Genomic DNA, 26,007 nt, shown 5'->3' with positions numbered 1-26,007 from the left:
CCTCAGACGATTGACTGTGTGGAGTTTGCACATTCTCCCCGTGTCTGCATGGGTTTTCTCTGGCTGCTCCGGTTTCCTCCCACAGTCCAAAGATGTGCAGGTCAGGTGAATTGGCCATGATAGATTGCCCGTAGTGTTAGGTAAGGGGTAAATGTAGGGGTATGGGTGGGTTGCGCTTCGGGGGGTCGGTGTGGACCTGTTGGGTCGAAGGGCCTGTTTCCACACTGTAAGTAATCTAATCTAATCTAAGGTTAAAAACAAGGTTTCCTGCTACTTCTATCAACCTCATCTTGGAGAGATAGTCATGACAGTGGTGAGGGTCGGGGGGAAATTAATGTTAACGTGAGTATTTTTATTAAATATGAACTGGCAGTTGGAGCAAAGGACAAAGCTAAAATCAATTACTTGAAATGATACACTAATGGCAACACTGCTAACAACTGAATTTGAAAGGATCATATCTATTATTTAAAGGGCTTTAATTAAAAATTGCATGCAGTACCCATAATTAAATTGAGCCAGACATAAATATTACAAATGGATAATTTTTCACAACTAGCGTACAGGACTGCTGATGCTAGCAGAATGTTCCTGTTCCAGCTCGTGTTATTAGGAATTCACCGGTTTAATCAGGAGTGATTATTGATTGTGGCAAAGAGAGGCAGCTGACAGAATAATCACTGGAATTTTATCATGACATGAACATTATTCAGCAATGGAATCATGGAACCAAAGCTAACAGTTCATATTTATTTCTAATGATGGGTTTTATGTAACATATGTCTGATATGTCTGAATAATTAATTAATTATTTATTCCCGGTCCAGGATCTCACCCGACTCTTTCATACAGCTTAAGCTTCATGTTGATAATCAGAAACTAAATAATTTGGCTCCACCCAAGGGTGCCTTTAACTGATTTTTTAAATTCCTCCTGTTGCTAGGGTCGGTAAAGCGAAACTTTCTCTGCTGTTGAGGAGAGTCTTAGACAAAGGGTGACCTTAAAATCAGAGCAAGATCATTCACAAGAGAAATCAAGAAACTCTGCTTCATGCCAGGAGTGATAGAAGTGTGGAATTGTCTTCCAGAAAAAAAACGGATTTAAAAAAAACTGTAGATTTAAAAACATTTCATTGTTGTCAAAACCCTCCTTTGCTTTACCCCTCAGTACCTCTGCTGATTTTTCCAAACACACTTAGATATCCATACTCTTCTGAGGTCTCTGAACATTCTAATTTTACTTGTTCCACTATTGGTGGCCATGCAAACAGCTGCTGAGCCTAAAGAATCATGAATTCTCTCTCTTAGCTTCTCTAATGTGCTTTCCTTGTTTGAGATGAACCTTTAAACAGGTATATGATTGGGAAAGGTTTCGAGGGATTGGGATTAGTTTAGTTTGGGAAACCTGGTTGGCATGGACAAATTGCACTGAAGTGCTTGTTGCCATGCTGTATGATTCTATGATTTAAAACAACATCTTTACTTGCCCTAATAGCTCCTTACATGGCTCATGATCACATATTGCTTCACAACACTTCTTTGAAGTCTCTGGGAAAATTTTGTTCTGTTAAAGGTGCAATAAAAATACAAGCTGTTGTTGTAGAGGTAATTATTTTAAACTTAGGATTGATAGATTTTTACTAGGCAGGGATATGGTGGATTGAGTTAAGATACAGATCAGCTTTTATCTCACTGAATGGCAGGCCTGGCTTGAGGGGATGAATGGCCTCATGTCTTATTCTCACCTTTTCTGCTGTCTCTGAGTCCAGGCAGACCTCATCCTTTAATAATTAAACTAACAGAGGAGTAAAGGGCTAGTTTCATGTTCCTAATGAGGAAGGCTCAAAATTATTCCTTCCTCAAAAAAAATGCTTCAGTACCCTCTCCACGTCCATGATATCCTTCCTGAAGTCTATGCCGTCAAGAATGAGATACAATGCTCTGGCTGATTATTGACTCATCTCTTTATGGAAATAGTTTCTACTGATTAAAACCATTTTTCAGCTATGATTCTGAAAAGCCCATAAACAAATAAATCCCCTGTCCACAGAGTTCCTTCATCGAGAAAAATAACTTGACCTACCTGTTGCATCAACGTCTCTTTATATTGTTTCTTCTGTGTGACTTTGATTGAGGGAAGCTTCGTGACGGCTGACACCAAGAAATTCATCAGGATGTCTTCGCAGTTAGCTGTCTGGTCCAAGAGCGCATGTAAACTGATTGGCAGGTAATGTGTGAACAGGTGATGGTAGTATCTACAAAGGCACACAAGAAAAAGAGAGCTCAGAAACACAGATAGCAACCAAAGTTGCTTGTTCTGTGCAGCGCTCCTGGTGATTAAATCAGAAATGCATCAGTCACTTTGAGGTACTAAGTCATATTAAACTCAAATGTCCTGCATTAAATTTTTGATTCAGGCAAAGTTAGTGACAAGGTCAGATTACAGTGGTAGAACACTTGCTCTTGAACTGGTATGTGCTGAAAGAAAACTGCACTGTCGGAGTTCTAACTGAATAGCAGAAGGGCTGAATGACTGATTCATGTTACAGCAGTTGACAAAGGATGGGATCCAACATTATGCTGATAAAAAGATATCCAAAGCCATGATATCAGTAACAGCAGCTAATGAAACCATAGAAATGAAGTGGGAAAAACTGACTTGTAACCAAAGTAAAAAGGAAACTTTCTGTGTCTGGTTTATATTCATTAGAAACTTACGGACCGTGCAAATACTGGGCAGTTTTACTTCAGAGATGGAAGTCAAATAAATATGGAACTCAGTTTCAACATGAAATATGCAAAATACCAAAATAATTTTTTGACTTCCTGATTTAGAAGGAGCCAACATCTACTGGGCATGGTAGGACTTGGCGTATTGATTTGGGGTGAGTGCTAGTAAAGCATCTCATCCCAGGTCTTTCGAGGTCTCTAAGCATCTTACAGGAGCAGGAGTCATCTTTTCTTTTGAGTTTTGGTACCTGTGGTAAAATGCTGCTCCAGTTAAAACCATGGAATATTCGTTGGTCCATTTTGATGTGTAACCCCATAATCCTTTACTGCTGTCCCAGAAATGACTGCGAGCTGGGTAACCTACAATCCGGTCAGGGAAGCTGCACCACACAATGAATGCAAAGTCAATCTAGAGAAAGAGAAAAAACAATGGCTTATCAGGCTGTGCCTTTGAAACATGTGACCAGTGTTAACGTAGCTGTTGTAATGTCAGTAAGCTTGCATTGCTTTATGCTCTGTCCTTCTCTCTGAAATATGTCATTCTATTGATTGCTAGTAGTTGATCCAGAGGTCCGTTGTTCATATAGAACATAGAACATAGAAAAATACAGCGCAGTACAGGCCCTTTGGCCCTCGATGTTGCACCGATCCAAGCCCACCTAACCTACACTAGCCCACTATTCTCCATATGCCTATCTAATGCCCGTTTAAATGCCCATAAAGAGGGAGAGTCCACCACTGTTACTGGCAGGGCATTCCATGAACTCACGACTCACTGAGTAAAGAATCTACCCCTAACATCAATCCGAGACCTACCACCCCTTAATTTAAAGCTATGCCCCCTCGTAATAGCTGACTCCATATAAAGATTTCAACCCTGATTGTTTAATCAAGGAGGTATCACGCAAACACAAGTACATTCTCGCACAAGTTACTGCTTAATACCTAGGAATGGGAACCAGAGCTGGCATTCCCGATCAAACAGAATCAAATTTTAAACAAAATTTGATATCATCCCAAAAAGGAGATCGTAGATTCATGTGGACAAAAGCTTGGTCAAAGAGATAGGTTTTATAGGGTATCCTAAGAAAATAAAGAGTAGTGGAAGAAAAAGAACTTGAGCTGCCACAATAGAACAGTGAAAATCACCAATACAAAAGAAGGCAAATTTGGGAGTGGAGGGAAGGAGGTTAATCAAATAAGAGGGAATTGAAGGATTTTAAAACAAGGATGACAATTTTAAAGTCTAGCCATTTCCGAGCTGGGAGCCAATGCACATCAGCAAGCAGAGGGATATTGGACGAACTGGACTTGGCTTGATACAAGAAAGGGGAAGATTGGTACTTTGGAAGCATTGGTCAAGGTGCCAAAAGGTTACTCATTTACCTACAATCAAACTCAAGGTGGCTGCTGAACAGGACAGCTAAAAGTCTGTTGAGTATTTTGGGAGAAATTACTTATTTACTGAATTGGTCAATCAAAACTTCAGTAGCTCAAAATGAATTACCATTATATAAATTTTTATGGGCATCATCTCTGAATCGAGTCTCTGTTTTAAATCAAATGCTTAATGGAGGCTCCATCTGCTTTGTTAGGTAAATGTAAACGACTTCAAAGGTCTATTTTGAAGAAAAGCAGAGGCGTTCTGACTGGTGTCCTGCCCAATATTGTTCCAGAACCAACCTCCCTAATAAAGATTACTTGGCGATAATCTTGAAGCTGGTTAGCAGAGGCTGCTGTTCACAATTGGCAGTTCGTCTTTCCTCCATCAAAGTAGTTACTTCAAAAGAATATCATTGTGAAGAGTTCTGGGGCTTCGGGTGTTGAAAAACCTACAGAAATACAAGTTATTTCTCTCCTTTATTACACAGGGGGAAATCAGAAAGCATCTGCCTGTGCTGCAAACTCCAACTTTGTTTACAAGGGTTGTTTGTTTCCCTTAGTTCAGAGATGACAAGCGCTGATGGCATGCACTTTGATATAAAGAGGATTAATATTAATAGAGCTGACCATCTCATCCACAGTTGAATGAGGCATGTGAGAACACATCTACTCATTACAGAGCTAAGTTGCTAATTTATTTTTTTCACTTAACTGGTTGGCCAACCACTCAATCATTTATGCCTTTGGGTTATTGCATCAGCCCTTGTGAAAAACAACTAACAATGGATGATAATGTCTGTTCTTTGCCAGAGGGTGGACATTCAATTGAAATTTTGAACTTTCCAGCCTCTGAAGTCAGTCGAATGCAGTGCATCTATTGCTATGTAACAAGGATCAAAATCCCAGTAGTAGCCCACTCAGAGATAATGCTCAAGAACATCACAATACGAGTGATGTGAATCTTAATTTCTGTTTTTGACTCCATCGCCACCCATCCTCCTGAAAAGGTGAATACAACCATTGATATTTATGGTCACATTTAGGATCAGTTTTGCACTGCACTTTTGCACCCAAGTGTCCAAAGTTTCCCATTTATGTGGCACAGTTGAGTGAACACCAAGGAGCCTTGGGGCAACTTATAAAGCTTAATTCCATACTGCCAGTAATTTGTATATCAAACCGTGGATACTAACAGATTTAGGATAAATTAATCAGAAGTGAAAAGACACAAAATTGGCCCCTGGCTGATCGGTTATATCCTTTCAGTACACTGACATCTCAAGGACTGCAATGGTTCAAGAACAGCTCATCATCACCAGCTTCTTAAGGATTTTCAGAGTTGGATGATAAATGTTGGCCCAGCCAGTGAGACCCAGATCCCCTCAATTAATAAAGAAAAATACCTCTCGTTCCAGGAACTCAACTGGAGGGATGTTTGATATTTAGCGTGTTTACAGTCTAGAAAATAAAGTACCAATTAAGGAGAAGAAACGAGTGGTTAGCTAATAATGGAACCTTGTTTTTGAGGGTGAAGGTGTAAAAGATGTAAATAATGAAAGTGAAGGAATAGAAAGAGAGTTGTAATAAAGAGGTGGCAAACATGGAAAGAATAAAAACAGTTCGGAAAGAGCAAAAATAGACTTAAAAAGTGAAAGATAGAGAGTGAAAGACATTGTGGCAAGAATTTTGTGCTCTCAAAGGTGGTGAGCTTGATGTGGGACGGCCATTTAAAAGGCAGCATTGCTTTTGGTCTGATCCATCAGTGTCTGCCTCTGCAGAACTAAGTCCTGAGGAGGAAGGTTCAGAGTCAACCTTCTTGCTCCTTTGCGAATTGAGGCCAATGAATAACCAGTTGAGAGTCTCAACCTGCTGCTGTTGTGATTAACCTGGCTCCAAATGGACTGGTTAGTATGAGGCATTCATGAAAGTTGCAACCAGACAAGATTTGGAGATACTGGTGTTGGACAGGGGTGTACAAAGTTAAAAATCACACAACACCAGGTTATAGTCCAACAGGTTTAATTGGAAGCACTAGCTTTCAGAGCAACGCTCCTTCATCAGATGGTAGTGATGAAGGAGCGACGCAACCAGACAAGCACTTTGTCACTTGTGGGGTTGGGAGGGGTGGCGCTGGTGATCCTTTGATCAAAGACAGTCAGTATTGTGACATGTAACTCCAAGTCTAAACTGTTTCAAAGACTCTCTGGCTACCGGAATATCTGGGCATTGTTTTCCCTAAATATCTTTGTCTCGTCCCTCTTCAGAAGTACACCAAACTGTATCTAGAAACCAGTTCCAGGTTTGAGTGGAAGACTAATGTCTGATCCAGCTGAAAAGCCTTTATCCATGTTATTCTATGTAATGCTGTTCCTATCAATATACTTCCTCAATATCACTCCATATTTTCATTAGTCTTTACATCCAAAACTTCCTTCTGTCTTTGTTTCTTGTGTTCTACTTCTTCAATGTAAAATGATATCCCCTAGCACTACAATGTTTGACAAATAGTTGACAAGTTGCCTTGTCTAGCTCTGTCAATTGATTTTATAAACATCAAAGTCTCTTTACAAAAGAAAGCATGGTGACCTTTTGAATTTTTACCTTCCTTTATTATTTAAAGTCCTGATACTGTCTTTGCAGTTTGATTTCAAAAGTGGTCTGACTAATACATGATTCAGCTTTAGAATACATCTTTTGATTAGCATTCATTTCTTTGCTCCTGTAACCCAGTTTCTTATTTGTCCTTTTCTACTGTAGCGGAACATTGAACTGATACTAAGACAGAATGATTTATTACCCAATGTGCATTCAGCAACTAGCAAAGGCTACTTCAACAATGTCTCACAAACCTGAAACATCTACCACCTGGAAGGAAAGGGCAGCAGCTTCAAGAGAACACTGCCATCTCCAGGATCCCCTCCAAGCCATACATCATCCTGACTTAGAAATATATTGTTGTTCATTCACCCAGGGTCAATATTCTAGAACTCAGTAACAAATAATATTGTAGGAGCACCTTCATCACACACACAACAGCAATTCAAGAAAGCAGCTCACCATCATTTTCTCTTGGACAGTTAGACATGGGCAACAAATCCTAGCCTTGCCAAGGATGCTTATATCCTTTCAATTTTTTCCTTAAAAATCCTTACATGTTTTAACTGGTCATATTTCTATTCTAGATAATATATGTACCCATTCTTGAGTCTTTCCTGACATTAATTACTTTAAACTGCATCTGCCACTTACTGGTCAATATTCGCTTCAGAATTGGATTGCATCATTCTTCATTCCTTGCACTGTCTATTTTTAAATTCTTTATGAAATTAGAAATTTTACATAGACATTTAAATAATAAGTAATAATAAGTATACATTCTTTTCACAGAGTGTACAACAGATTAGGGAATTGAGGTACCTCATTGGTGGAGAGTACGGTGTCCTCATCCAGGCTTAGCACAGCATCTGTTGTTATGGCATCATAGGGAAAGAAGCGACTACTTATGGCCTTGAAAGGAAGAAGTATTGGAATTAATATGAGATCTTCCCAAACGAAGTACTGTGTTCTTATAAAGTTAACATCACACAGGTGAAGACTAACACATGGGGCGAGATACCTGATGAATATGCAGCTCCCTTAGGAGAAAGGGGGAGAAAATAAGGCTTTAACACAGTAGTGAGTAACCTTCTCCTTAGGTAAAGCTCAGTTGGCCAGATGGCTGGTGATGCAGAGTGACACGAACAGTTGAGGTTACCACATCTCCTCTCGCCTTACATGTGGTGACCTCAGGTTATATCACCACCAGTCATCACCCTCTAATGAGAGAGCAGTCCTACTGTGGTAAGACTATGGTGACATTACCTTTAATTTTCTCCTTGTTTGTCACTCTCTCTGGGTAAGTTGATTTGCTGCAGGATTTGGCTCAACAGCTAACATTTGTTCACTTTGTAATGCTTATTGGAGCTGTCCGTGCATAGTCTCAAGTCATTACCTAATGACCACAGATGCAGGAGCTGCATGGCAGTGATTGATAGTAAGAAACTTGGCTGATATTTTTATTCTGTCTTGGTGCTGGTGTGCTATCTCAGCACAGCCTAGAATACTGAGTGCAGGGCTTGCCTTTTCAGCATGGTTAAAGCTACAGTGTGCCTATCAGAGCTGAAAGATTTGCCAGCCACCAGGAGGGCGAAGGGGCCTGGATCACCGCACACAGCATTCTGATTGATTCGAGTTTCCAGGAATGAAAGAGTAAACTCAGCAGCACTGGAGAAAATCATGCCAACAAACAAAAGAAAAAAACTTATTTTTAAATTCTTTGAGTAGTTTTGTTTATTAATTCTAATACAAATACAGGAATAAGAGCTTGTTTGACTAACAGTAAAGAATCATTCATTTGTTTTCTGATTAGTCATATAAAGAAGAATACTAACAACATCAGGCTACATATTATGGATGCAATTTGGGTAGGTGATTAGGGTCAGAGGTCACGTGATGACACCTCTAGAAATATCTATAAGTAGAGATGGCACCTGTATGCATAACCAAAGTCATTTTTTTCCATTGCCTGGTAAAAGTTCTATGAGCATATAATTGGCAGGTCACATCAGTAGTAAAATTACTAATCACATCCACAGACAAAAAAAAGTTTAAAGAAAAGTTTCTTACTAGACAATTGTTCAGTCAAATTCAAAAGCCTTTTGGTCAGCATTAATCTAGCTTTCTTTTTCACAAGAACGTTCATTTTATGTTTAGCTAGAACTATTTCATGACTACGTAATATTCTATTAATGCAGGTTATGTAAAATTCACATACAGATTATATAGAGGCTGCACCAAGTTTACATACGTACCTTATACAAAGTGGGTGCAACTATCAATAGAATACCTTTAGGCTGGTGACAAACCACAAATGAATAGCCTGTAGACTGCAAACACACCTGTACATATATCCTATGCAGGCCGCATTTAGCTGCTGTATACACTTTTTACAGGGTTATAAGTACTGTCAATATTTATGAGGTATACAGAAGACAACACACATACAAACCATCCACAGGCTGTAGATATCAGAGAAGTTAAATACAGACTACAAAGGTACATATTTAGAAAATTCCTTCTACAATCAGTGTAGAAAATAATAAGTATCCTCTCAGTTTATTTACTTCATTTCATTCCAACATATCCTGCTACACTTTCCTCCCACATGTACTTATCGAGCGGTTGCTTAAATGCATCTGTGTGACCTAAGTGCATTTACATGAGCTAGTCAGCAAGCAAATAGAGGCTACATGTTCATATTGAGATTTAAAAAAAGACTTGCTTTTTATATAGTGTCTTTTATAATACCAGAACACCTCATAGTGTTTGCAGTCAGTCAAGTACTTTTGAAGTCACAATTACAATATAGAAAACATGGCATTCCATTTGTGCACAAAACATTCTACAAACCGTATATGACCAGATAATCTGGTTTTGTGGTGTTTTTGTGAAGAATAGTAACTCCCTGATCTTCTTCAAAATAGTGCCATTGGAGCCTTTACATTCTGCCAAGAGGATAGACAGACTTTTGGTTTCAAGTCTCACCCAAACACATTCAAAACAGCAGCACTTCTCCTGTGCTATATAGAATCTCTTTGTGCTCAAGTCCTGCAGTGGGACCTGAACCCTCACCTTCTAACTCAGAAGCAAGAATGGTACCAAGTGAGCTAAAGCTGATAATTTAAACTTATCAGTTAAGATCCTTTGACAAATCACACAGTTGGAGAAAAATGTCAAGGCCAACAGCCAAAATGAACATGGTTTCAGTTGAGATGTTAGTCTCTCAAAGGAGAAATAATGAAAACTTATCAAAGGCTGGGTGATTCAACAAGGCACTTGGCACTGTGAAGGAATATGCCAAAGGATCAGAAAAACAATACCTTGGACAAACAAGGTAACTCAACAAAACACATGACACTGTGAAGGAATATGGTAAAGCATCAGAAGAGAAGCAATATCTTGGACAAACATCCACCATCTACAAAGCACAAGTCAGGAGTGTGATGGAATACACCCCACTGCTTGAATGAGTGCAGCTCGAACAACATATAAAGCTTGACACCACCCAGCATAAAGCAGCCTGCTTCACTGGCATGACATCTACTCGCATCCACTACCTCCACCACTATTGCTCAGTAGCAACAGTATATACTATCCACTAGATGCCCTGCAGAAATTCACAAAAGATTCTCAGACAGCACCTTCCAAACCCATGGCCAGTTCCATCTAGAAGGACAAGAGCAACAAATAGAAGGGACCACCACTACTTCCAAGTTCCCATCTAAGGCATTAACAATCCTGACTTGGAAAAATATCACCATTCCCTCACTGTCACTGGGTTGAAATCCTGGAATTCTCTCTCTAATGGCATCATGGGTCAACTCAGAGTAGATGAACTGCAGCTGTTCAAGAAGACAGTTCACCACCACCTTCTCAAGGACAACTAGGGATGGTCAATAAATGCTGGCCAGCCAGTGATGCCCACATCTCACAAATTAACTTTAAAATTAAATTAATTAAAAATGAAGAACCAAGCATTTGGCAAAATGAAGTTGAGTGGAGCTCTGGAAGCATATTAATCAAGTCAATGGCTGCTGCCAAAAGTCATTGGAAAGGACAGACACTAGGGCAAAGTGAAGAAATTGATCAAGTACTAAACAGTTCTGCCTATAAAACGATATTAATCACCAGGTTAGCAGGAATGTTCATTAGTAATATTTTGCAATGAATAAATTAATGTGTGTAGTTGATGTATATTTTGAGTGTTACAACATGATTATGATAATTGTCAGAATCCAATCAACCATGAATTACCAAACTGCACACAAATCTGAATAATATGACGAGCAGAGAATAAGAAATTATTTCAGCTGAAAAAGCTGGTTCATTTCTCAGGCCAGTTTATAAAATTATGAAGGGCATGGATAGGATAAATAGACAAAGTATTTTCCCTGGGGTCGGGGAGTCCAGAACTAGAGGGCATAGGTTTAGGGTGAGAGGGGAAAGATATAAAAGAGACCTAAGGGGCAACTTTTTCATGCAGAGAGTGGTACGTGTATGAAATAAGCTGCCAGAGGAGGTGGTGGAGGCTGGTACAATTGCAACATTTAAGAGGCATTTAGATGGGTATATGAATAGGAAGGGTTTGGAGGGATATGGGCCGGGTGCTGGCAGGTGGGACTAGATTGGGTTGGGATATCTGGTTGGCATGGACGGGTTGGACCGAAGGGGTGTTCCATGCTGTACATCTCTATGACTATGAGAAGCAATTTTAGTTCCATCATAGCTGAATGGAGTGAAAAAGGTGAAGTATAGAGTTAGGAGAGTGTCACCAGGGTTGATGGGGGTATCAGGCACAAAGGGATTATGTAAAAGTTGTGCTTTTCTCACCGACACTATAAAGGTGATTATAATGAGATCATGGAATCATCAAATGATGCAGCCCAGGAGGAGGAGGTCTATTAGATCATTTTGGAAGATCTATCCAATTAACTATTTCCTTTGCTCTTTTATCAGATCACTGCAAATCATCTCCCTTCAAATGAATATCAAAAAACAAAGAGAACAAAGAAAATTTACAGCCCAGGAACAGGCCCTTCGGCCCTCCAAGCCTGAGCCGATCCAAATCCATGTCGCCCAATTCCTAAGCATCTGTATCCCTCTGCTCACCACCTACTCATGCATCTGTCCAGATGCATCTTAAATGAATCTATCATGCCTGCCTCTACCACCTCTGCTGGCAACGCGTTCCAAACGCCCACCACCCTCTGTGTGAAGTACTTGCCACGTGTATCCCCCTTAAACTTTCCACCTCTCACCTTGAAAGAGTGACATCTCATTATTGAATCCTTCACCCTGGGAAAAAGCTTGTCTCAACACCCTGTCTATACTCTTCATGATTTTGTAAACCTCAATCAGGTCCCCCCTCAAGTTCCTTTTTTCTAATGAAAATAAACCTAACCTACTCAACCTCTCTTCATAGCTAGCACCTTCCTTACCAGGCAACATCCTCGTAAACCTTCTCTGCACCCTCTCCAAAGCATCCATATCCTAATGTGGCAACCAGAAATGTACATAGCATTCTAAATGCAGCCGAACCAATGTCTTATACAATTTTAACATGTTTTGCCAGCTCTTGTACTCAATACCCCGTCCAATGAAGGCAAGCATACTATACGTCTTCTTGACCACTCTATCCACCTATGCAGCAAACTTCAGGGTACAATGGACCTGCACTCCAGATCTCTCTGCTCATCAATGTTTCCCATGGCTCTTCCATTCATTGTATAATTCGCTCTAGAATTAGTCTTGCCTAAATGCATCATCTCACATCTGTCTGGATTGAAAATCATCTGCCACTTTCTGCCCAACTCTCCAGTATATCTATATCCTCCTGTATTCTCTGACAGTCCCTTATGCTTTCTGCTACTCCACCAATCATTGTGTCATCTGCAAACTTGTTGATCATCCAACAGTGCCCTCTTCCAGATTACTTATGTACATTGCAAACAACAGTGGCCCCAACACTGACCCCTGTGGAACATCACTGGTCACCTTTCTCCATTTCAAGAAACTCCCTTCAACAACTACTCTCTGTCTCCTGTTGCTCAACCAGTTCTTTATCCACCTGGCTAGAACACCCTGCACACCATGTGACTTCACTTTCTCCATTAGTCTACCTGGGGAACCTTATCAAATACCTTACTGAAGTCCATGTATATGACATCAACAGCTATTCCTTCACCTAACAACTTGATCACTTCCTCGAAGAACTCTTAAGTTGGTAAGGCACAATCTCCCCCACACAAAAACATGTTGCCTATCACTGATAAGCCCATTCTTTGCTAAATATAAATAGATCCTATCCCTCAGTACCTTCTTCAGCAACTTTCCCATCACTAACATCAGGCTCACTGGTCTGTAATTACCTGGAATATCCCTACTACCCTTCTTGTACAGAGGGACAACATGAGCAACCCTCCAGCCCTCCGGCACCTCATCTGTATTTAAGGATGCCACAAAGATATCTGTCAGGGCCCCAGCTATTTCCTCTCTCACCTCCCTTAGCAACCTGGGATAGATCCCATCCGGTCCTGGGATTTGCCCACCTTAATAACCTCTAGCCTACCCAACACATCTTCCCTACTTATGTCAATGTGATCCAGACTAATCAAACTTTTATCTCTAATCTCAACATTCACCATGTTCCCCTCATCACAAGGCAACAAACGGCTGAGGTAAGCAAAATAGCAATCAGCACAATGATAAAATGCAAGTGAATAAAATCTTTCCATCAAAGGTGGAATGTAGAAATCTCTCCTACAAACCATTTGTTACTGCTTCCATAAATTAGAGTCATAGAGTCATGGAGATGTACAGCATGGAAACAGACCTTTTGGTCCAACTCGTCCATGCCGACCAGATATCCCAACCCAATCTAGTCCCACCTGCCAGCACCTGGACCATATCCCTCCAAACCCTTCCTATTCATATACCCATCCAGATGCCTTTTAAATGTTGCAATTGTACCAGCCTCCACCACTTCCTCTGGCAGCTCATTCCAGACATGTACCATCTCTGAGTGAAAAAGTTATCCCTTAGTCTTTTTCATATCTTTCCCCTTTCAACTCAAACCTATGCCCTCTAGTTCTGCACTCCCCCCAACCCAGGGAAAACACTTTTTCTATTTATCCTGTCCATGCCCCTCATGATTTCATAAACCTCTATGAGGTCACCCCTCAGCCTCTGACACTCCAGGGAAAACAGCCCTAGCCTATTCTACCTCTCCCTATAGCTCAAATCCTCCAACCCTAGCAACATCCTTGTAAATCTTTTCTGAACCCTTTCAAGTTTCACCAACATCTTTCTGATAGGAAGAAGATCAGAATTGCACGCAATATTTCAACAGTGGCCTAACCAATGTACTGTACAGCCGCAACATATCCTCCCAACTCCTGTACTCAATACTCTGACCAATAAAGGAAAGGATACCAAACGCCTTCTTCAATATCCTGCGACTCTACTTTCAAGGAGCTATGAACCTGCACTCCAAGGTCTCTTTGTTCAGCAACACTTCCTAGGACCTGACCATTAAGTGTGTAAGTCCTGCTAAGATTTGCTTTCCCAAAATGCAGCATCTCACATTTATCTGAATTAAACTCCATCTGCCACTTCTCAGCCCATTGGCCCATCTGATCAAGATCCCCTTGTAATCTGAAGTAACCTTCTTTGCTGTCCATTATACATCCAATTTTGGTGTCATCAGCAAACTTACTAACTATACCTCTCATGCTTGCATCCAAATCATTTATCACATTCTTCCAAAGTGGAGGTGGACGCCTGACTGGCCAATCAGATTAATGTATGAAGGGAATAGCAGGATATTGAAGGGCCAGAGTGGGAGATATGAAAGGATATGGAGATTGAGGTCAAATGGGTTGAATATTGAAAGGTATGTGGAATGAACTGGACAATATGCTTGGACTGTGGCATGAGAGTCAATTTGCACCATGTTAAATATTAAAGGGCATGGAGGGGTGAGCAGCTCCTGTAGCAGCACAGTCTGCTTCCATGCTGAAAATATTCTGGTCACAGACTACCACAGCACAAGCCCATTTTTCCGAGGTAAGGTTATGTGGAACGTCTTTCCATGCCTTAATTCCAAAATTTCTATTGTGTTCATCTTCGAGCATTTACTTTTCTAGGTGACAAGTTTCCATGGAATTATTCAAGAAACATGCAGTTTCACACAGATTTAATCATCACCATCTGTTCCTAATCAGATATTCAGCCAGCTCAATTTAAAAGGTGTTAATTGGGACAATAAGCTTTCGTGGGAAATGCATTCCATGGAAACACCACTTTATGGGAAGAAAGCTCACTGTGATCTCAAGCTTTGTTTGATGCTTGTTCATTGTGATTGATGTAGTTAACCTTTCAGGCTGTTTATGACTTCTCCTGTAGATTATTTCAATTCAATCCGAAAGGTCCAACCTTAAAAATAATCATCTATTTGTCTCTTAAACAACACGTCTGTCAAAGTTTAAAGATCTGACTGTACAGAGTGATATTATTAGTCCTAGTCAGAATTGAGACGCTTGCGTAATTCTCCTGGAAACCGCACTTTCTGTAGGTGACTGGGATTGATTTTAAGGAAAATCATTTGTAGTACCTAATTATCCTTCACCTTCTGCATTTTATTGGAGAAATCATTCTGCTCTTGTGTTTCTGTTGCTAGTGATTCAGTCAAAAGCTCAGTATGTTGTTATAGGTGCAGAGTCTGTGCAAATTGGAGTTGCTGTTGTGCGGGCAATTACAGCTTTGATTTGTTGGAAAATAGTTATTTGCTGTGATTCCACCACAGGTTTTGCCTCAGCTCATGATGTAGCACTTCTTGGTCAGCAAGGAGCACTCTCACTTCTAAGTCAGGTGGTTGAGAATTTGAGTCTCCCTCCAAGACTCAAGCATTAAAATCAAGGCTGACACCTCAGTGTAGTGTGCTTTGAGTGTTGCACTGACAGATGTGCTGTTTCCTGAATGAGATGAGAAACTGAGGCACCATCTGTACCTCCACGACAATGATGAAGAACTCCTGGCACTTTTCCAAAGAGGAGCAGGAGAGTTATTCTCTGGTGCTATGGCCTTCATTCATCCCGTGTTCAACATCATGAAAGCAGATTATTCAATCATTACATTGATGTCTGTGGGAGCTTGCTGTGCTTCAATTGGCTGCTGAATTTCCTATATTACCACATTCACTAAACTTCAAAAGTCTACAATTGACTGCAGTGCACTTTAGGATATCCTGTGGTCTTAGAAGGTGCTATATAAATGCAAGTTTATTTCACTAATTGGCTGACAATAGTGATAGATTTCAACACAATCAATAAATATTGTGTTGAAACCTATCTCAACTGTTTATATATTGTTCTGCTTTTGATAGTTATTAAGATTCTTCAGCAGTAAACAAAGAAATGGTCGAGTTTGACTGGGAGCACAAGAACTTATATTCCAGGAATTGATTCTGGAGTTCTTGGTGCTTTATTACTGTGCAGATTGAAAACCTCACTGTCAGTCAAAAGAATCCAGTATGAAATAGGATGGTTCCCATCGCATGTAGTGGTGGCACTGGTGTTTTTGCTGCCAAAAATCAGTGGATGGTATAAACAATCATTACCCGGCAATGACAAGTAAAGGAATGCCTTTCTGGAGTCTTCATCAGGATAAAGAGTGAACATCACTCAGCCATCAACAAAATGCTTTATCGGAGGGTTAATGAGGTGAGAAGAATGCCTGAAACAACCAATGTGCTTAATGTGTAACAATGGGCACCTTGTATTGATACTGGAGCATGGTTAGCATCATTTGCCTTAAACCTTAATGGGGTCATTGATTGACACATTGCATTTGACAGTCAGCTTTTGCCCTTCCTAGAATGATCTGTGTTATGGTGGGCGGCACGGTGGCACAGTGGTTAGCACTGCTGCCTCACAGCGCCTGTAGACCCGGGTTCAATTCCCGACTCAGGCGACTGACTGTGTGGAGTTTGCACGTTCTCCCTGTGTCTGCGTGGGTTTCCTCCGGGTGCTCCGGTTTCCTCCCACAGTCACAAAGATGTGCGGGTCAGGTGAATTGGCCAAGCTAAATTGCCCGTAGTGTTAGGTAAGGGGTAAATGTAGGGGTATGGGTGGGTTGCGCTTCGGCGGGTCGGTGTGGACTTGTTGGGCCGAAGGGCCTGTTTCCACACTGTAAGTCTAATCTATGGTTATGGGCATTGGTTGAATGAGCATTATTTTCCCTATTATATTTCATCCAAGTGTCCGGATTTATACTGTTCAGATCCTAACCACCATTCAAGCTATGAGACCAGTTCATCTGAGTAAGAGGGGATATCAATGTCTGCCCTTCAGTGTCATTCAATTCTAAATATTTTGACATGTAGCTACTAAACAATACATAACTTGAGTATTGCTAGAAAAAAAGATATGCCATTGCATGTTTAGATGTGTACTCATCAGGACTTTTGCATAAATACCAAATTTTAATGGAAACAACAAACTGCATTGCAAAAGAAACAGGGGGTTGATTAGTTGGTATGTGGACTCTGAGATTGAGGCAATGCCTTGGAGAGTGCTCTAAAACAGTCCAGATTCAATGGGCCTAAAAGCCTCTTCTGTTCTGTATGATCCTATGAAAATTTTCATTTAAATTCATAAAAGCCAAGTCAACTCCAATAGATTGATTGTGGGGAATACAAGCAGAATCACCAAGCTCTTATTGAATTAAAAAGACACATGTCTGGACAACTTCATTTCTCCTTCAATATACAAGGATCTATGAATATATGTAGCTTCTAACAAATATAAATAAGCTACTTTGTGACCCCGAGTGAGACTTCTTAAATTTGTTGTTAGTGTAATTTGGGATTGTTCAAAAAGTGCTGCCCAATAGCAGAATTGCATCTCATGTTGTCAGAAGACTGGAAAAAATAAAAAAAATCCAAAAATTTAAGAGAAAGATTACAGTGCAAGAGAAAGCAAGCCAGAAATATGTAAACAGGTAGGAAGAGTATCTATAAATAGTTCAAGAAGAGTTAACAAAGTGAACACAGCTCCTTCAGAAAGTGGGACTGGGAAATTAATAATGGAAAATAAGGAATTTACAGATGAATTGAATACTTTGCATCTTTCTTCACTTTAGAGGATAGAAATACTACCCCAAAAGCAGTAATTAATGAGGAAATGGAAAAGGTAGAGGAACTCAAGAAATTCACAATCACTAGAGAAGTGGTAACAAGCAAATTGTTGGAGTTGTGAGCTGACAAGTTCCTAATGGACTTCACTATAGGGTCTTAAAAGAAGCGGCCAGGGAGATAGTTGAGATAATTTTCCACTTTCCTCCTTGATTTAGGGACAGTGTCATTAGATTCAAAGTTAGCAAATATAATTCCTTTTTCAAAAGTGGGAGAGATAGAAAGCAGGAAAATGCAGGACAGTTAGCTTAGCATCTGTCATAGAGAAAATGTTTGAATCCATTATTAAAGAAGTTATAACAGGGCACTTGGACAATTTCAAGGCAACCAGGTAGGATCAACATGATTTTGTAGAATTGAAATCATGTTTAAACAAACTACTGGAAATCTTTGTCGAAGTAACGTGTACCATGGGATTAAGGGTTCCGATGGATGTAATGTACTTAGATTTTCAGAAGATATTTGTTCAGGTGCTACATTAAAGTTTATTACATAAAATAAATTCCCATCATATAGGGGTAACCTATTGTCATGGATCAAAGATTGGCTAGTTAACAGGAAGCAGCGAATAGGCAGAAATTTTTCTAATTGGCAAATTAGAAATTGGGTAGTGTGCCACAGGAATCAGTTTTGAGATCTCAATTATTTATAATTCATATAAATTACTTCAATGAAGGGATAAAAGGTTCTGATTGTCAAATTTTCTGATGGTACAAAGACAGGTAGGTAAGTGAGTTGTGAAGAAGACACAAGATAGTTACAAAAGGATATTGACAGGGTAAGTGAATGGACAAAAATGTAGCAAATGGAGTATAGTGTGGGAAAATGAGGAATGTTCCATTTGGCAGGAAGAATAAAGTAGAAGCATTTCATTTAAATCATTAGTGATTGTAGTGTTTTGAGATGCACGAATCACAAAAGGTTAGTATGCAGGTATAACAAATAATTAAGAAAGCTAATAGAATATAGTCATTTATTGCAAGGAGATTAAACTCAAAAGTAGGGAGTTATATTGGGCACCGACAAGACTACTTGTAGAGTATTGTGCACACGGCTGATCACCTTATTTAAGGTCTGATGTATGTGTTGGAAATAGTTCAGAGAAGCTTGTAGTTTCAAATAAAATGGACTATAACCTGGTGCTGTGTGATTTTTGCCTTTGGCCACGCCAGTCGAACACCAGCACCTCCACATCAAGAAAATGTTGGACAGGCTAGCTTGTATCTGATAGAGCTTAGAAGAGTAAAGGGTCACTTGATTAAACCATATCAAATCCTGAAGAGGACTGACAGGGTATATGTGGAAAGGATGTTTCCTCTGAAAGGTTAACCCAGAAAAAAGGATCACAGTTTAAAAATCAGGGGTTGCCCATTGAAAGCAGAGATTAGACCATTTTCTCCCAGAGAGTTATGAGTGTTTGGAATTCTCTCCCTGAAAAGATGGTGCAAGCAGAGTTCTTGAACGTTCTTACGCCAGAAGTATGGAGATTCTTGTTAAGTCAGACTTGTAAGGTTAGCAATAGGCAGGAATGTGGTAGAAATGAGATTACTATTAGATCTTATTTAATGGTGGAGCAAGCTTGATAGGTGAAATGGCCTACTTCTACTCCTGATTTTGTACACTCATATGTAACACCCTACACAGCTGCAGTCCAATTACCCTGTTCTTGTTTTCCAGCCCTCTTGCTTCATCTGCACTAAATCCTGTTCATTCACCTCACCATCACAGCTATTCTTAACTCCAGCCCTGTTACCAAGCTTCATATCTACACTTCAACAGATCTCAATATTACAGTAAGCCCTGAATGTATTGTCCTTGGAAAAGCAGCTGTTCCAAATTACCTTAGGTGCTAAGATGTCAATGGGTTCATTAAACCAATAACATTTTTCAAGTCATTCTTAAAAAACAGTTACTCCTTACCTTACGTTCTCCTCTTATGAATATAAGAGGCAGTCTAGTGGAGGGCCATTTACCTCTTGGGGGTAATGGTTTGTCACAATTCCACAAGATAATTATCTAGGATCAAATAGCAAAGGTTATTTTATAGGTAGATAAAAAATGATATAGAACTAGCTGAAGCTGCAGAACATTTGTGGTCAAAATAGTATCTTTATTACAACAATACGTCAATACAGAACTTCTAATCATACTTTCACCAGAGGCTTTAAACAAAATCAAAATTTTCATTCTGGAAAAGAAAACCTACAATAAAGCAATTCACGAGCAAACACCTAGGAATATAAATACAGATTGTGTCAAAAACCTGGTATTGGGAATTGTTTATGGTCACATTATATGAAAGCCTCATTGAGAATGGTTTTCTGCTGAGATGGAAATGCAGGTTTATACAAATGACCATGATATTATTTGAAAAATAAATACTTTATTTCCATTAAATCCACTTATTGTAATGTCAGCATCTAACAAAAAAATCAGCCTTGTAACTTTTCAGCTTTTTGTCAGCTTGGATTGTTTTGATTGGTTGGTTTTAAAGGAAGCATCTATTGGTGTTTATTCAATGGGAACCAAAGTCTGGAGCAAGTGACACACGTGACTGTCAATGGTTGGTAATGGTGGGTGTGGGGGAGGTTGAAGGAGAACAAAAATACCAGAAACTAAGGGGAGCCCAACAATGAGAATGATTGCTGGAGAGAATGATTCTTTGAGAGATATGATGGAAGTAATGGGAAGATTGGAGATATGGATGAAATGGAAGAAATGAGATGGCAATTTGAGGGAAGATATAGCATTAGAGGGATGGGGATGAGAAAATGAAATTGACTAAGTCTGTCAAAATTATAGAGATAATTATTTGATTCATGTATTAATTGAAATCTATTCATTGTGTTAAAAATAAAGATTTTCTAGTTTAGATAAAGTGTATGCTGAGATAGAAGAATTTGATTCTACAGATACAGAAGATAGTAAACCATACTGTCCAGTGTTTACACAGCTTAACTTCAATAGACATGCCACAAACTCAAACTCAAGGAAAGAATAATTACACTGCTGTTACGAACTTGAATTATAAACAAGGACATTGTTATGGAACAACTTGGTAGTTAGACAAGCAGCCCTCTGGCATCTTGCTTGCCATCACTATTTCTCATGCACTTACCTTGATCCATCCAAAAATGTAGGCTGCTTATGCCCGAAACATCGAATTTCCTGTTCCTCGGATGCTGCCTGACCTGCTGCGCTTTTCCAGCAACATATTTTCAGCTCTGCCTCTTTAGTGTAGCAGGAGAAAGTGAGGACTGCAGATGCTGGAGATCAGAGCTGAAAATGTGTTGCTGGAAAAGCGCAGCAGGTCAGACAGCATTCAAGGAGCAGGAGAATCATGTCCGAAATGTCGATTCTCCGGCTCCTTGGATGCTGCCTGACTTGCTGCGCTTTTCCAGCAACACATTTTCAGCTCTTTAGTGTAGCAACAAAGCAACTGGAGTTGGCATCACTTGGAAGAGGCATTAAATTAAAGCCCTGACCAATACGTATTTCTCAATTAAGATTACTGAAGCACATTAACTGATAATTCTTATGTTGCTGCCTGTGGGAACTTGCTGTGTATAAGTTAGCTGCCATATTTCCTACAACAGCAACCACACTTTCAAAGTACTTTGTTGGACGCAACATATTTAGGAGTTGTAAATGGTGCTACATACATGCCAGTTTTATGTATCTCTCATGTTATTCTACAGACAGTAAGCCTATTATGGAGTTTCATAGTGGCAACATAATGCTCTAGAACAGAGACAGAATATGACTGTGAGAAAGTGTCCTTCTTTCTTCAGATCAGCATCAGGTCCACTCAGTGGTGCAAAACAGTGGTAGCAAAATAACAAAAACAAAACACAGGAAAAGTAAGGAGGAAAAAAGCATGCAAACGAGAGTTGGAACACACCTGTACACAGTACTTGGATTTTGCTAATGCTAAGATCAACTTGATAATGGGCTGAGACTGGGAAACCAGGGGCGAGACTGCATAAATCAACCCAGTGAATTCCTTCTTGGGAGTTAAACCTGCAAACAAAATATAACAACCATGTCAGGATTGAGAAGTAGTGAAGCAACATGAACAATTCAATGAGTACCTGCAGGATTATTTATGAAATATTCCAGTTTCATTATTACCCTCATCCAAGTAGTAGAAAGGGAAATCTGCTGCATGTGTCGAGTATTGTGGGAGCACAAACAATCCTCCAGGCAGTTTGTTCCACATGAGTTTATTCCGTGAAACATGTGTGAATATTCTATCTTTAATGATCTGAAAAGAAGCAACGAACTGGGTCAATCATCAACAGAATAGCTATTACAGCCAACATTTGATTCATTGAGTATTTGTGAATGGCTGGCTTCTTTCACAGAGTGTAAGGTGCAGGAGGCCACTATTTGGTGCACTGGCTGTCTGAGCAATTTAAATTAATGCCAATCTCCTGTCTTTTCCCCATAACCCTGTACATTATTTCTATTTAAATAATTTTCTAGTACTCATAAAGATAATGGGTATTCATTCAACCCCTCAGCAATGCCTCTTACCTCCAATGTAAATCCTATTTTTAGTCCTCAATTGGCCCCTTTACCACTTTTTTACCAGTGTTGCACTTATAGAAAACTTTGAGATTTTCCTTTATGTTAGTTGCTAGTCTTAAAACCATAAGAAATAGGAACAGGAGTAGGCCATTTAGTCCCTCACGCCTGCTCCATCATTCAACAGGATCCAGGCTGATGCAACATTCCTCATGTCCACTTTTCTGCTTCTTACCTGTAACCCTTGATTTCCTTAACTGATGAAAAAATCTAATTCAAACTTAAATATACTCTTCCCCCAACAGCTGTCTGTGGCAAGTTCCAAAGACTCAACTCTTTGAAAGAAGAAACTCCTTCTAATCTCATTCCTAAATTTGTGCCTCTTTATTCTGAGACTATGCTGTCTGTGAGATGAAACATCCTCACAACATTTATCCTGACAAGTCCGTAAGAATCCTACATGTTTCAATGAGATCACCTTTCATTTTTTAAAATTTCAGTGAGTAGAATCCGAACCGCTTTAGCCTTTGCTCAAAAGACAATCTTTCCATACCGGCGATTATCCTAATGAACCTTCTCTGAACAGCCTTCAATGAAATGATATCTTTCCTTAAATATGGGGACTAAAATTGCTCACAGTACTCCAGGTGTGGTCTCACCAACACCTTGTATAGTTGCAGTAAGACTTCCCTACTCTTATACTCCCACCCCCTTGAAATAAAGGCCAACATTCCATTAATCTTCATGATTACCTGCATTATCAGTGTGCTAGCTTTCTGCTTTTCATGCACAAATACCTCCAATTCCTTTTGTGTTGCAGCTTTCTACAGTATTTCTCCATTTAAATAATATCGTTCTTTTATTCCCCTTCCAGATCAACAATTTAACATTTTTTCACATTATGCTCCAATTGCCAACATTTTGCCCAAATACTTAACCAATCAACATCTCCAATAGGCAGTTTGTATCCCTCTTGCAATTTGTCTTGCCACCCATTTATGTTGTCAGCAAATTTGGTTCCATTGCATTTGCTTCTTTCCTCCAACTCATTAATATATGTTGTGAACAGTTGAGATCCCAGCATTGATCTCTGTGGAACCCATTGGTCACAGGTTGCCAACCCAAAAAAGAACCCCTTAGCCCACTCGCTGTTTCCTGCCCAAGAGCTTAATTCTCTATCCATGTAACTATACTACCTTCATCACCATGGGATTTGATGACAAATGTTAGAGGTATATTCTCACATGTCTTCTTAAGTCCAAATACAACACATTGGGTCCCCCTCTATCCACTCTGGTTGAGACTATCGCAAAAAACTCCTATAAATTATCCAGATTGGATTTCTCTTTCATGAAGCCATGCTGATTCTGCTTGATTAGATTAAAATTTTTCATAACCCCTTTTTGCTTCTCCAATTTGTTTTTTCAGTTTCATTCTAAACCTTCTGTAGTCAACATGGTTCTCAATTATATTTATTACTAAGCTCACTTTTTCTTCTTTAGCTTCTTCCTATGTTCTTTGTTATCCAGTGAGCTCTCTGAATTTGTTTGTTTTACCATTCTTTTGAGGGAATATACCTTGTCTGTGTCCACATCATCTCTTCTTTGAAGGTAGCCATTGCTCAGCTGATTTTCCTGCCAACCTTTAGTTCCAGTCTACACCACCCACTTCTTGCCCCATTGATGTAATCTCTCCACCATTCGATTATTCTTTTTCTGGTTTGACCTATGTCACCCCGTCATGTTAAATTTCGTTAAACAATCACTGTCCCTTAAACATTCTCCCACTGACACTTGCCCAACTTCATCCCCAAGAATGAGCTCTAGCAGTATCTCTTTTCCTATTGGACGGGACACAGACTGCAGTAGGAAATCATTTTGAGCACTATCTGGGAACACCTGCGCTCACTGTCTCCAAAACTACTTCTATGCCAGTCTCTAATCAAGGTAACTAAAATCCCTTGTTATTACTCTTTGATGTTTGCATCTCGAAGTTCCTTCTACATGCTTATCGTTCATTAGAGTTCTATATTTTACACAGTATAATTTATCCTTTTTATTTCTTAGCTTTGGCCAAATCGATTCTGTCCATGAACCCTTCGAAATATCCTCCATCTCCAGTAATGCAATGGTTTCCTGACTGAAAATGTTGACTCCCTTCTTATTTTCATTTTCAATGTTTTCTGAACACCGTTTGTACCCAGAAATATTGAATCCACTTTTTTGAATTTCCACCCATTTATGTTGTCAGCAAATTTGGTTCCATTGCATTTGCTTCTTTCCTCCAACTCATTAATATATGTTGTGAACAGTTGAGATCCCAGCATTGATCTCTGTGGAACCCATTGGTCACAGGTTGCCAACCCAAAAAAGAACCCCTTAGCCCACTCGCTGTTTCCTGCCCAAGAGCTTAATTCTCTATCCATGTAACTATACTACCTTCATCACCATGGGATTTGATGACAAATGTTAGAGGTATATTCTCACATGTCTTCTTAAGTCCAAATACAACACATTGGGTTCCACAGAATATTCCACAGAATATTCCAATATTCCACAGAAATATTGAATCCAAATATCCACTTTTCCTCAAGCCATGTCTTCATTATTGCCACAACTTCACAATTCCACATAGCAATCTGTGCCTGTAACTCCGCAATCTTATTAACTATACTCCATGCATTTACAAACATGCTATGAAACCCTGACTTACACTTTATTACTTTCTTCCTTACTCCTACTCCACTTTTTAATTTGCTGTTCCTTATTTCAGTGCTATCCGTGCCTCCCAGTATTTTGTGCACCCCGCAAATACTTCCTAATATTCACTTCTGATTCCCACAATCCTGTCAAAGTGAGTTTAATGCTCGACCCTTCAATCCTTCAATCCTGGTTGAATTTCTCTCTTTATTCTTTTCCATTAGACTATATGATTTGGAGGCAGACTCCCTCCTCACAGCAGGATGATTTGAGTTGGAACCTATTGGGGGGAGAAAGTGGGGGATAAGTTCTGGGTGCTCAGGTTTAATATGCGCACCTCTTTCTTGAGCCCTGAGTTTCCATCGAATTCAGGTAGAGGTGGTGAAAGTCTTCACTCCATCAGTAAACTGTAAAGTTCTACCAACTCTGTTTTTTTTTCCCTGGAGTTCATGGCCCCACTGGCACAAAATTACCCCCAATTTAATGCCAAATTGGGAAACTTGAGCTCCTCGATAACTCTACTGTCCATTGCCTGACTTACATCATTTGCTGTTCATCCATCAGCCATGATTGCAGACCAACATTGGCACCTGATCCAGCACCCTTATTTTCAAGTCCCTTCATTGTACGACCTCGCCCTCTCTGAGTAACATCCTCATTGCAACCTTCCAAGATCTTTGCACTTCTCCAGTTCTGCCCTCAGATTTCCTTTGCTCTTGGATATCAGTTGTAATGACTTCAAACTTGTATTATTTTTATTTTCCTAGCCCAAATCCCTTCAGTCTCATTGTAATTCACCAACCTGTCTCTCACAAAATTTAATAAAAATTTTGATGCAGAAAATATAATGGTTGATGGCATAGATCAGGAAAGAATTAAA

At 39.7% G+C, this 26,007-nt stretch overlaps 1 protein-coding gene across 1 annotated transcript in view; it reads right to left on the bottom strand.

Moving 5' to 3' along the window:
- The window catches only part of LOC132829949 (exostosin-1-like), a 267,128-nt gene that overhangs the window by 7,966 nt on the left and 233,155 nt on the right, over positions 1-26,007 (bottom strand). Inside the window, exons 5-10 of the mRNA XM_060847376.1 lie at positions 22,033-22,165; positions 21,803-21,921; positions 19,822-19,917; positions 7,530-7,619; positions 2,978-3,138; positions 2,083-2,254 (exon numbers count right to left, since the gene is read on the bottom strand). Of these exons, the coding sequence (XP_060703359.1) occupies positions 2,083-2,254; positions 2,978-3,138; positions 7,530-7,619; positions 19,822-19,917; positions 21,803-21,921; positions 22,033-22,165 (771 nt within the window). The remainder of the gene's footprint in view (positions 1-2,082; positions 2,255-2,977; positions 3,139-7,529; positions 7,620-19,821; positions 19,918-21,802; positions 21,922-22,032; positions 22,166-26,007) is intronic.

Source organism: Hemiscyllium ocellatum, chromosome 30, assembly GCF_020745735.1.
Source record: "Hemiscyllium ocellatum isolate sHemOce1 chromosome 30, sHemOce1.pat.X.cur, whole genome shotgun sequence".
Taxonomy (NCBI): Eukaryota; Metazoa; Chordata; class Chondrichthyes; order Orectolobiformes; family Hemiscylliidae; genus Hemiscyllium; species Hemiscyllium ocellatum.
Note: the sequence above shows the minus strand (reverse complement) of the source record. Positions and strands in the feature narration are given on the sequence as shown.